General features: G+C 39.5%; 1 protein-coding gene across 1 annotated transcript in view; it reads right to left on the bottom strand.

Moving 5' to 3' along the window:
* Positions 1-503: 503 nt before the first annotated feature.
* The window catches only part of CRLF2 (cytokine receptor like factor 2), a 37,662-nt gene continuing 24,333 nt past the window's right edge, over positions 504-13,832 (bottom strand). The window contains exon 10 of the mRNA XM_032679518.1: positions 504-609. Coding sequence (XP_032535409.1) covers positions 607-609 — 3 coding nt within the window. The 3' untranslated portion in view covers positions 504-606. The remainder of the gene's footprint in view (positions 610-13,832) is intronic.

The following is a 13,832-nucleotide window of genomic DNA, read 5'->3' on the forward strand; positions in this document are numbered from 1 at the left end:
ATAATGAAAGTCCTCAAGTAATAGGAAGAAGGAAGGCTCTTTTCTGGGGGAAAAAGCAGTCACTATTAAAGAAAATGTATTTCTTAAATTTCTTTTTCTATTTCAATGTTGACCTTTAAGTTTAATAGATAGGGGCATCTTTAAAAGATGGGTATGTATATCACCTGGAAGAGTGGTCAAATATGACCAAGGATGTACACATTGCATCTTACTGATGTTCAAAGATCATTTTCACAACATTCTCAGCGTAGTGAGACATTCTTCAATACAATTCAGTTAAAAAATTACATAAATACGTGTATTGATTGATCAAACTGTATTCACATGTATGGATTGGAGCAGAAGATGACTTTGGAAGATGGAACTGAAGTAAGACTATATAATTTCCACTTGTTTTACAGAGAGAAAATAGTATGAAATAGTATGCCAATAGAATCTTTCTCTTGCCTATCAACAACACAGTTTTTCGGAATAGCTGTAGAGAAAGAATCTTCTTTTTCTGTCTCCAGTGGTTATGCTCAGAAATATGAGGGTGCTGGAGAGAAATTATCATGGTGGTGGATATCAATATCCTTATATATCTTCTAAGCACTCAAGTAAGGAAATTCACTTTGTACAGAATGGAAAAGAAAACAAAAAACCAAAATCAGCAATGGTTGCAGTGAACAACTTCTGGTAAAGATGCTGCTCAAATGTTTAAGGAAATTTTCATACCTCTCTCTCCCGCTAGTAACAAAAATATTTTGTGGGATATCCTACTTTTTAAATAATAATTCTGTCAAGGAATACTGCAAAGAAGAGGGGAAAAGAGGTACAGGTATTTAGAAATACGGAATGTTTGTTGTAAGATGCATGAGACATAGATTCAGTAAATCTAAATTACAAATCAGATACTTTGAATACTAGTAGTAATATTGGATGATATAAAGCTTCCCTGGATAGTGGAGATGATTCAACCTTCAGAAACCTTGTCACCTATAATTTATTCTCTAAAGTTATAACAATTTCAGCCTTAGGCATTTGTCTGGTTTTCTGATGTGTTTGTACTTGTTGTTGTTTCTTGAGTTGTCCAAATAAAAATGGTCATTGAGCTCTTTCCAAGAGACACAGGTGCCATTCCTGACTTCATTCCTTACCATACATGTGACTGTGCAATAAGGATGAGGTTAGTGTCCTCAATTTCACTGTGTATTTGCTCTCTCACTCTGCCATAATGCAGAGTGTTCCAAATAGAAATTGACTGTTTTCTGACCTAAGGATATCAAACACATTCCCTCTTTCTTTGTGCTGAAAAGTGAGTAGGTATTCATGGTATCCTGGTGGAATTCATGCATGTCCATAAGAACTATAGGATCACAGAATATCTGAAGCTGGAAGGGACACATAGGAATCAAGTCCAACTCCCTGCTCCTCACAGGACTAGGAAATAAACCATGTGACTAAATGCGTTGTCCAGACACTCTCTGAACTCTGTCTGGGTTGGTGCTGTGACCACTTTCCTGGGAAGACTGTTCTGGTGACAAATCATCCTCTCAGATGACAAACTTTTCCTAAAGACCCACGTTGCTAAGTATCTCCAAGCAAACACAAGAGGAAATTTTTATTCCACAAATCTGGAAGAGAAATGTAAAGGAGCAAATGATATGGAGAAGGATAAAAGGTCACTGTGGGGCTAATATTCATTTTGAGAAAACAGATATTTTCTGAATTTATATATCTTCTATTTCAGTTTGAGAATCAATGCCTGTAATATGGTCTTCTTTCTTTGTTAATTTTATACTTTTAGAAAAATACATTCACTTTTAACATTTCGATATAGAATACAACTACTGAAATTTTAATTTCATTAGTGTCTTGTTAAGGAATTATTTGCCTCTTTCTTCCCTCTTCAGAAATACATAGTAGTCATTAGAATCACCTCTACTACATTTATTTAGTTGCAGTGCTTGATGACTATCAATGTTCACAGCTGTAGTAAAATCATGAGACAGTTCTCGTAGGAAATAAAAAATTATCTCCAACCAACAACATGATGTCCAGAGCAACGGGAAACCAACTCTAGAATGAAGAGTAGCTGACCAACCTTCGGGTCTTCTCAATTTAATAGAAAATGATAACACTGAAAGAGAGATCCAAAAGCTCCAGTTTGAACAGTTAGAGGGATAGATGGGAAAAACCACATCAATCATATGTGTGTGCCTGGTTAACTACTAGAACTTCAGTGCCCCATTTTTCTTCTGCAGTAGGTACCACTACATCTCTCTTAAATGACACTCTTCACATTCAGTGATCCTTTCCATATACTGGTCTAACACATCAAGGGCTGTGTCAGCCAAGAGCAGGGAAGGCTGCAAAGCCACATCTGCTTCACAGATGCACCATGGGTCCCATTGTCTCATCCCATGCCACCCCACTTCTGATGCAACAAAAGTTGTATCTGATGCACCAAGGGGCAGTAGGAGGCATTTTAGAGCATCTGATTGGCTTTCATGGGCAGCAATGGCAAGCTGCCACTGGTCTTTATTGCTCTGAGGCAGCATAACTCACCATGTTTGTAAGTACAGCAGGTTCTCAAACATTTTCTCACTCTTCCCATGGCAAATTGGGGTTCTTGTGCTGACATATCTATCCATTAGCTTTGCTAACTTAATTTCCCTCACCCTAAAGTAATAGAACCCAATTTCCTCCTCCTTCCGTCCTTTGCAACAGTGATTGCTATCAAGATCAGAGACACCAACCTGAGCTGAACAAACATTAGAAGACCTACAGACTAATTTTTCCTGAACAGACCCCTTATTTAGTTAGATTCTTTTGTCACATCATTCATCACAGCCATTAGGTTTAGACTGTTCCTGTGATTCAGTTACACTTAATGCAGCAGTTCAGCTAATTGTGCTGCCTTGTACGCACAGAAAAAGTTTTGTTTTATTTGCCTTTTGCTGAATTAGCATTTTATTACCAATGAATATCACTATTGAGCCTCCTGACAAAGCAGACAATGATCACTTACACCATATCACATTAGAGATTGAGATAATTCAAGGGAAATATGCCTCTTATCTGAGAATTACTACATGGGCTTGTTTACAGTGTGAAACCTCACACAAAACAAAAGTCCCTATTGTATCAGATATAAAGCAATAACAAAAATAAACTTGAACCCAAACCAAAGATCTCCCCTGCATACTACTTGGCAATTTGCTTTAGTGCTAACTTGCTTAATCAGGAACTTCAGTGCAAAACCATCCATTTTATGCTGGAAAATCAGCACGTCGCTCATTCCATGTTGCAACCTCTCCACGTTTCAGCTGAAACTGGACCTTGTCAGACTTATATAATATTGAATTTATTTTGATGAGGCATAGTGTTGTCCAGATTTTCAGACATACTTGGCTACTGTTACCCTAAGTAATAAAGGCTATTCTTCGACAAGGACTATATTATCTTTATTAAACTTTATGACTAACTAATAAATTACTATACGAAATTAAGCTTTTTATATGTACTGTGTATACATGTAAAAAACTGAGTATACACACACACACATATATTCAAATGTACATTCACACACACATTCACTTGTAGAAAAAACTATGTTAATTTCCTCTCAAGAAAAACCAGAACTCATGGGAAATAATTTTTATCGGAAGGACTATATTAAATTAACAGAGAAACTGGTTACATTTTCAGCACCGTGGATAATTTAGGTATAAACAATTCCAGAAGAACATTAATACATACATTTTAACAACCGTATTTCCTGATTGTTTCAGGCACCTAAACATGTGAATAGACCTTAAGGAGGTCTTTCAGAAGTGCTTAATTAGCAAATTTGTCCCCACTGCTTTTTGGAGAGAGTATTATGAGGATTCGCAGTGGGCAGTACTTCAGAAATAAAAAAAAAAAAAAGAAAAATAATCAAACCATATGTTCACAGCATTTAGGGCTAAAAATCTGTGAAACCATTTGCACAATGACTCTCTTGTACACTCTCTTCTACCTGAAATTTTTATTCACCTGAGAAATATGATGACTTGTCTCAAAACCTAATCTAGCCCTTCTTCCAAAGAAGGCAGGGTCACCTTCTGATCTTAATCTTTTCTCTTCCAATTACTCTGAGAGTAAATTACCAGATGCCACCCAGGCACTACAGCTGCTGCAGGAACAGCTGATGAGCTCCTTCAGCCCCTGTGGTTGAGAAGATAATTGCCAACTGATATTATCTGCAATGAAAATAATTTTAATTTCTTTTTACTGAATATAATAGGTTTTGAACCAACTTGTCTCTCAACTTGAAGGCAGGTTTTGATAATCAGTTAACCTTCCAGAGAGATATAATCATAAGGTAGCTTGGCAAATCAATCAACAACTGAGATGTTGGCAGAATAGTCATATTTACTGGGAAAACTTCAGATCTGCCTGATGTTCATTATATGTATCTGAAATCTTCTGTGATGTTTCACAAGAGTTGTATTGCAGGTGGCTCTGGCAGTAACACAATTTTAGACTTCTACTACCTTTCCCTGGAAGCTCGTGCTCTCAGTGGCTTTGAACTTTGTTAACTTTTTTTCTCATTGTCTGCTGCCCAGGCTTTCATCCCTTCTTCAGTCAGAATTTTTTTTCAAATATTTGAAAGGAAAATAGAACTATCCCACTTCTAGTCTGTGAAAATGGCTTGAAATTCTAAATAAAATATCATTATAACCAAGAAATAATTATTATTTTCCTTGAGGACAGAAGAAAATTAATTCATATATGCTCAGGCTATAAAATCCTGGAAATCTCCTCTTCAGAACTTTCTAGGAGGTTGGTTTCTCTTATCTGAGTAACCATGTGCACACACTTATGAAAATAAGACTCATACAAACTCCAGCTTCAAAGAACTCTTTGTTTTCCATAAAATATGCTCAATGCCTGCAAACAGTACTTCTTGCATGCCAACTCTGCTCACTTTGCTCAGCTTCTGATGAAGGTTTGTTGGACTCCACAGTTATATACAGGACAATCTGCACTTTATTTCACTCACAAAGCCAACAATGCTGACACAAGAAAAGGATTCATGTTTGTGTAAGGTCATAGCATTTTCAGTGATATCCAAAGTGGTTTTCCTTCTGGTTTTCCCACAAATTTACTGGGCATACTGGATAAAGAAATTAGAGAAATCCTGGCATTTCTTAAGCTGGGAGCTAGCAGTTTCCTACCTGTAGCATTAAGCAGTTTATTTCATATTCTAAATATATTTTTATCACCCCATATAATGTACATAGTAAAGAAGTGTTGTGATGACAAAGGCACAAAGAGAGAAATAAGAAAATTACACTGGCCTATGTTAATGAATTGTCATGCAGTTGTTGATTACATAGTCACGTCCACCCGTAAGAGTCCTGTTTCACACAGTGCACAAGGCCGACTGTTCACAAAATGATCAACCACGCAGTATTTCTTTTTCTTCTCATAGGGTAATATATGTCCCCATATATTAATTTTCTGCACACCATCTAAACCTTGCACTGAATACATAATTATTCATTTTCTAATGGGCTTTCCCCTGGTGGTTTTTTTTCATAGTATCCTACTTATTAACAGAAATTAATGAATTTATCTTCATAATGTCCCTGTGGTATTTTGCCTCCCCATTTTACAGTACAGAATTGTCAAAAGTACCAGCTAATTTGGGGTGCTAATTTGAGATGCCCAAGGTCTGATTTCTCAAAGAATATAGCAGTATGCATGCTCAGAGTAGTCCTCCTATTTATCTTAGTGACTACTGCAAAAGCTCAGCAATTCTTCAAAGAAAAGATTGCAGAATCCTGAGTTGTAAATCCAAAGTGTGAGAATAGAGAATTTATATTATTTTTAAAGAAAATCTCTGACAAAGACAGGATACAACTGGTTTTCTAGGAACATTCAGTAACTTTTATCACAATGCCTTTAGTTCGTCTGTCTCATGCAGTGTCCATCTCCAAAGCATCAAGTGATCTTTCAGTCATGACACAAAACTGATTCATGTCCAAACACTGTTCATCCTATATTTTTAATGAAGTGGGAGACTTGTGATCTTTAATTTCGATCTTCAGACAAAACACATATTCATATAGGGATGAATTAAACTTAACTTTATTTAGACATTTTCTAATGTTGGACTGCAATTTTGCAGTTTAAAAATTCTTTCAGTGTAGCCTTGTAGCTTAGAATTAATTTCGACACAGAGGATGTGGTAAAAAAATAATAAATTGAACAGCACCCATGTATGCATGTGTCCCCATGCAAGAAAACCCATTGAAGCATAACTGGGGTTGTCATGTATGCAGAGCAACCCTTCTTCCAATCTTCAAAGTATGGTGGAAACTGGAAAAGGAAGGAAACACTTGCTGTGTGGACCTCCCACTAGAGGAGTGGAAGAACACATTTGACCAGTGACTTTGGAGCCTCACAACAGAGCAGAAATGTTGAGATTCAAAAGCTGTTGATTTTACACTGGTAGAATTGTGAAGGGGTGTAGATATATTGTAAGAGCAGCAGGAAATCTGTGGCACTCCCCTTTTCCTATACACATGTACTATTTGACTGGTTAAAGGATAAGGAGCATGAGTGTGGTGTTTTTCTCTGTCCTTCAAGCTGCAGGGAATGATGACAAAAGAACCAGGAAGAGCCACCAGATTCATACCTGACTCAGAACCTGGGAATGGGAAAACAGATAAAACCAGGCTTGCTAAAGATGAGCCTAGGGATGGTATATCATTGTTTGAGGAATGCTATTTTGACCCTCGTCCGTTGCTACAGGGTTTTACAAACGTGGATGCCACCCTCGAGCCTGCACAATGGATTTTTTAGGTGAGATGCAGCATGTGCAGAACTGGACCCACCCTTTAATCCTAAGGTTCATCTATCAGGGCCTAGCAAGCTTGGACGCTGACAGTGAGATCCTTAGGACATAGGTTTGCTTAGAGTGTCCTTCTCTTAGATGGATGACCTTACAGGGCTAAACAAGCTCCATCTGCCCAGGTTTGGAATTGGAGTTGTCCTTCTCCTAGGATGACTGCCAGAAGGCTAACGAGCTCATCCTGCCCATGAACATAATTTTATCTAACCCTTCGGTTTGGACCTGTCTGGCATGGGAGACCCTACCGAAGTCATGTACCATCACCAGCATAGCTTGCAACCGCATAGGGGTACACAGGCTTCTTTCCCATTCATAACGGTTAGGGCAAGCCTTTCACTCCCTACTTTTCTGCCACCCATCTATACTCAAACCCAGGGAAATACCCAGGAACATCCCTTTGTCCTGACCACCCTTTCAGGACTCAATAAATAAACCCAAAACAGACTGAACGTGAGCAGTAGCCGCAGGTGACCCAAAAACAAACTGTTCTGGCCCCCGTATCCACCTGGCCACTCCCATGGCCCCAGCCCAGCCAAAACTCCCCAACCCCCCAAGAAGAACACACTATCCATCCTAGTCTTATCCTTCCCCCATCGTATTACCACAGATCTTCACTCACACTCCTCACCTGTGACACTCCATACAGAACTGCCCCGCCCGCCCTCCTGCTGGTCTGAGGACCCCCACGGGCTGCCCGACACCCCTCCCCTCCCTCAAAAATTGGACTGGGAATGGGCCAGGGGGGGGACAGGCAGGGGGGAAGGGGGGAGACAGGCAGGGGGGAAGGGGGGGTAGACAGGGGGAATGGGTGTGGAGATGGGCCAGAGGCGAGGGAGGGACGGGGGGGGGGGGCAGGCATGGAGACAGGCCAGAGGCGTTTTTACAAATACATAAACAACAAAAGGAGAGCCGAGGAGAATCTTCATCCTTTATTGGATGCAGGACGAAACATGGTGACAATTGGTGAGGAAAAGGCCGAGGTACTTATTAGCTTCCTTGCCTCAGTATTTAATAGTGAGACCATTTATCCTCAGGGTATCCAGTCTCCTGAACTGGAAGATGGATGGGGAGCAGAATGAAGCCCTTGTAATCCAGGAGGAAAGGGTTACCACCTGCTATGCCACTTAGACACATACAAAACTATAGGGGCAGATGGGATCCACCCAAAGATGCTGAGTGAACTGGTGAAAGTGCTCACTGAGCCACTTTCCATCATTTACCAGTAGTCCTGACTCACTGAGGAGGTCCCTGTTAACTGGACCTTAGCAAATGTGACACCCATCTACAAGAAGGGTCAGAAGGAGGATCCAGGGAACTACAGATCTGTCAGCCTGACCTCAGTACTGGGGAAAGTCATGGAGCATGTCATCTCAAGTGCCATCACAGGCATATGGAGGACAAAGAGGGGACCAGGCCCAGCTAGCACAGGTTTAGGAAAGACAGGTCCTGCTTGATCAACCTGATCTCCTTCTATGACAGGGTGACCTGCTTAGTGGAGGGAAAGGCTGTGTATGTTGCCTGCCCGGACTTTATCAAAACATTTGACATCATTTTCCACAGCGCTTTCCTAGACAAGCTGGCAGCCCATGTCTTGGACAGGTTTTCTGGGTAAAATTCTGGCTGGATAGCTGGACCAAAAGGTGATGGTGAATGGAGTTACATCCCACTGGCAGCTAGTCACTAGTGGTGTTCCCAAGGCTCAACACTGGGGCCAGTCCTGTTTAATACTTTATTGATGGTCTGGGCAAAGCAATCGAGTGCACCCTTCATCAGTTTGCAGATGACAGCAAGATGGGCAGGAATATCAATTTGCTGGAGGGTAGGAAGGCTTACAGAGGGATCCTGACATGCTGGATCAATAGGTCAAGGTCAATTGTGTGAGATTCAACAAGACCAAGCACCAGGTCCTGCACTTGGGTCACAACAATCACATGCATCATTACAGGCTTGGGGAAGAGTGGCTGGAAAGCTGCTCAGCAGAAAAGGATCTAGAGGTGATGGTTGACAGCCACCAATAGTGTGGCCAGCAGGACCAGGGTATTGATCATCCCCCTGTACTCAGGACTGACGAGACATTTCAAATCCTGTTTAGTTCAGGGCCCCTTGCTACAAAAAAGACACTGAAGTGGTGCTGGAGTGTGTCCAGAGAAGGGGCATAAAGCTGGTGAAGGGTCTGGAGCACAAGTCTTATGAGGAGTGACTGAGGAAGCTAGAGTTGTTGAATCTGGAGAAGAGGACACTCAGAATAGACCTTATCACTCTCTACAACTACTTGAAAGGAGGCTATTGTGAGATGGGCTTCAGTCTCTTCTCCTAAGTAACAAGTGACAGGACAAGAGGAAATGACCCCATGCCACGGTCCGCATGGTAAGGGGGATGGGACCGGGCACTGCAAAAAGGGTTCTTGGCACAGTTGGAGGGTGTGCAGCAATGCCCGTTTATTCAGGGGGCACAAGGGTTTAAATAAATGAGGTTTGAGGGGTGGATTCCAAACCGGGGAGGCACAAGAGATTGACAGCTCAGGGAGAAATGTGATAGGGGGACAGGGGAAAGATGGGTGGAACTCCCGGGTCTCTGAGGGAACTGGTCAATGGTAGCTCTCCCTGCACTGTGGTAACTACAGCAAATCAGTGGCAGAGGAGCAGGAAAACAGGGGAGACAAAGAGACAAACAACTTTCGAAGGGAAAATCTGAGGGAGAAATGGGGACAATATGGAGGTACAGCAGGATTCATAAATTTTGACAATAAACTGGGGTAAAACTGTCAGTCCGCTGGGTGGATTGTCCAATAAGTAAAAAGTCCATTTAGATCCCATTAATGCTTCTCCAGGCAACATATCTCTCCCATTCTGTCTTTTCATCCATCACAACCCCAAGCTGCACCAGGGGAGGTTCAGGTTGGACATCAGGAAGAATTTCTTCACCAAAAAGGTGGTCAGGCATTGGAATAGGCTGCCCAGGGAAGTGGTTCAAACTCTGAAAAGTTCAGCTCTGAAAGTGTTCAAAAAATATGTAGATGTGGCAGCTAGGGACATGGTTTAATAGTAGACTTGGTAGTGTTGGGTTAACAGTTGGACTCGATGATTTTAGAGGTCTTTTCAAACTAAGCGATTCTATGATTTTATGATTTTATGATTCTATGATCAAGAAGCATCCCATTTAATTGTGAGACTGACAAGACTTTGCAAAGTGTGTATGAGCTTTCAGAGATGTATGAGGTGTATGATTTTTCACAAGTTTATAATTGACCAGATTTGGGCAAATTTAGACAGTATGAGGTGCAGTCCTTATATGAATATGATCTTTATACCAAATTTTGTAGAAGTCAGAACACATCCAAGACACAATTTTCTCTTTTCCTTTTTTTTTTCAATAATGTGATCTAAAGAATATTTTGTGCAGCATCATTCTCAGAAGTAGCTACACCATTTATGCTGAACAACAATGTAAACTTCATTACCCAAAACTCCTAAAACCAGAAACCATAACAGAAAAAAACCCTTCCTCCAGCAGTTTTGTGGCATGGAATTTTTCACCTCTATAGTTGAAGTTTGCCAAGATATAAAAAGCTGTTGAGTTTTAAACTGTGTATTTTAGCTAACATAATTTCTGTTGCGTATCTCCTGCACTATAAACCCCCTACGAACATTACCAGAGCTTCAATAGAAACTAAAGAAAAATTTTCAATTATATTTTGCACGGCTATCACAAATCATGATATCAGTGACAGATATTTACCTAAGTGAAGTGAACATCCATTGATGGCATGTTCTTGATTCCTGTGTTTAAAATTGGGTTTGGCAAAATGTTCCATGTCCTCATCATAATAAACTATGCTGCTTCCTCTGTCACAGCAACATGATAAAATAAGTGAAATCATATAATCAACATATGAATATGTCACTTTTAACTATCCTGTGCTTCTGCAAGATCTGTTACACAAGTGACATTTTATATAATTTTTGGCAGCAATGCTTTTAAGAAGTTTGAATGATACTGCAGCTCTGATGTCATGGACCTGATTGTAGATGGCCATGTATGGAAACAGACCCATAAAAGATGTTCAGCTTTTAAAATTTTCTAAATGGATATAAAAGCTTTGAAAGAATAAATTATTCAGATAAAACTATTTTTAATAACCCAGACAGGAAAGTTCTGCCTCAAAAGAACACAAGTAAAAATAATGTGGAATGTCTCCACCCATAATAAAAATATTCATATTTTGTATGTTTTCATTTACTATTATTTATTTTCATCTTTCAGAGTATTGTATTAAATTATTATAGTACCTTATTTCTTGAGAACAAAATAATCTGTGTTTAATATTCCATAGTGGAATTGTCCATGTGGTCTCATATTATCTTACTGGAACATCAAAACTTGGTTTAGATTTCTGCTAGTACCCCTCTGGTCAAATCCCATCTTCACATGGAAACTATTGGTTGAGATTGAGGACTGTCTTTTAAGTAGGAGGAGGAGAAAAAGACTCTTTCATACCTATAAATGGACCACCAAGGGATGTTTTGAAGATAGGATAAAGGCAAAACATACACTATGTGAGAATGATTATTTAGGAACTTCTTTCATACCACTGCTTGGAAGTTTTGTTTTAGTTTATACACCTCTTCATTTTCTTAAACTAATCATTCTATTTCCCGATACTGTGATGAGATCAGTGAGATCTCTTTACTGAAGATTTTGAAAAAGAAGATAAATATTAGGGATCCTGAAGTAAAATAAAAATTCTCCTGGAATACAATATAATCCCCTATAGTGTACTTAGAATAGCAATGCAAACAAAGTTCTCACTTTCTGGAAAGATAGAATTAATGCTGTACAAAACTGAGAGCTCATTTTCTCTTTTTTGTAAACACTTGAAAGAATATTTTGGCCTTATTTTTTCAGTATTTACCTAGAGAAATCATTGTGATGACTTTTGTACTTGACATCCTGCAAAACATTATATAACTCCTATATATTATTATATCAGACAGAAATTGAAAGATAATGGTCCTGTGTACATGTCCCACTGGAATGTCAACATAAGCATCATGAAAGATTTTATCCCTGAAGATTTCATTGCACTTGGTGGGACTGTTGCACCATGAAGAACCACGTGTTTCTGAAGGGAAGTGTCTTGAGTGATTTTACAGGTTGGGTTTGGTGGAAGAAATACTGACTGCTTCAAGGTATTCTCATGTAGCCAGAGAGATAATAATATCTTATTTTGAGAAATTATGATGTGCATGTTGGTTATTGAATTGATGCTTTAATCAAAAACCTACAGAAATCAAAGAACCTCTTTATTGTCATCAAACATGGTAACTTGCAGGGTCAGTTTTTCTGACCAGCAAGGCTGCCCTTTGTCTTCAGCAATCTAACACTTTTTATGGTCTTCCTTGGTATGATCTGCATCTTCATCTGGTCTATGAGAATCCTTAAGCCTTCTTGCACTTAAAAAGTTAATATACTGAAGGATTAAACTGAATTTCTATGCAAAATATGATCATGATATTTTTCCAAAACATCCAGAGGCAGATGATGGTATTGTCAGAGTGCTACAAGAACAGAAATACATCTGATACTACGAAGAAACATTCTACGTTGGTGTGCGGCCCAATAGCTTATCTGTGTCTTAGAAGACATATTTTTATTAGATTTGCTAAATCATTTTGCTCCTCAGGCTGGTTTTGTTTGTAAAATTTCTTTCTTTTCTTCAAAGACGCAGCTGCAAACGCCGAAGTAAATGCTGACAGAATGTGTGAATGATGTCAGAACATTTGTATTTCATCTTCAACTCTTGTTTCTTTTAAAGCCATAAAATCACATCAAGACATCAAAAAGATTTGTTCTCTACTATTTGAGAGCTAAGTTTACTACAATGTGTGCTATCCTTTCCTCACCTGCCTAACTCTCTGTTTCTTTTTTTAGTTCAGTTTTTTGCTCTCTGTGGATGTTGTCTATAATTCTGTCTATTCTTTATGTGTTTTGTAGTACAACAGTGTCCCAGATTCAGTTTTCTCTGAAATACTACCTTACTAAACATGATAAACAATAATTCATGAAGCTGTTGTTATAACAATGGGTATTGTCCACTGCCACCCTCCTTAATGTTTTATTTCTTACACCAGTGCAGGTCAGAAGAGTGGGTTAACCACGCATTTTACATTGACACAGAAGTGTCACCTCTGTGAAATAAAATGCTTATCTTTAGACAGTGATCTTGAAAGGCTAGATAAAGAAGGTGATAGGAACTTAATGATGGTCAGCAAAGTCCTGCACCCCGGGACCAGCATAGGCTTGAGGATCACCAGCTGGAAAGCATCCTTGCAACAAAGGCAAAGCTAGTAGACAACAAGTTAACCATGAGCTAGCAATGCAGCTTTGCAGGAAAGAAGGCCAACGGCATGCTGAGCTGCATTAGACAGAGCTTTGCCAGCACCCAGAGGTAGGTGATCCTTCCCCTCTGCTCAGCTCTAGATATGACTGCCTAAGTGTCTTTTCTTGTCCTGTTTTCAGTTGGGATAGAGTTAATTTTCTGCCTAGTAGCTGGTACAGTGCTGTGTTTTGGGTTTAGTATGAGAATTATGTTGATAATATACCAATGTTTTAGCTGTCGCTAAGTAGTGTTTACCTTAAGACCAAGACTTTTCAGTTTGCCATGTTCTGCCAGTGAGGAGGTGCACAGGAAGCCATAAGGGAGTGTGGCCAGGACAGCTGACCTGAACTGGCCAAAGGGATATTTCATACCGTAGAAAATCATTTTCAGAACATCTTGAACTGGGGGTAGTTGGCTGGTAGGGACTGATCATTGTTAAGGGATGGGCTGGGCATCACTCAGTGAGTGCTGAGCAATTGTATTGTGTATCACTTGTCTTTCCTGAGTTTTATTCCCCTCTCTCTCTTTTTGTTATCTCCATTTTATTACTGTTGTTGTTATTATATTTAA

The sequence above is a fragment of the Chiroxiphia lanceolata genome, chromosome 2, assembly GCF_009829145.1.
Source record: "Chiroxiphia lanceolata isolate bChiLan1 chromosome 2, bChiLan1.pri, whole genome shotgun sequence".
Classification (NCBI taxonomy): Eukaryota; Metazoa; Chordata; class Aves; order Passeriformes; family Pipridae; genus Chiroxiphia; species Chiroxiphia lanceolata.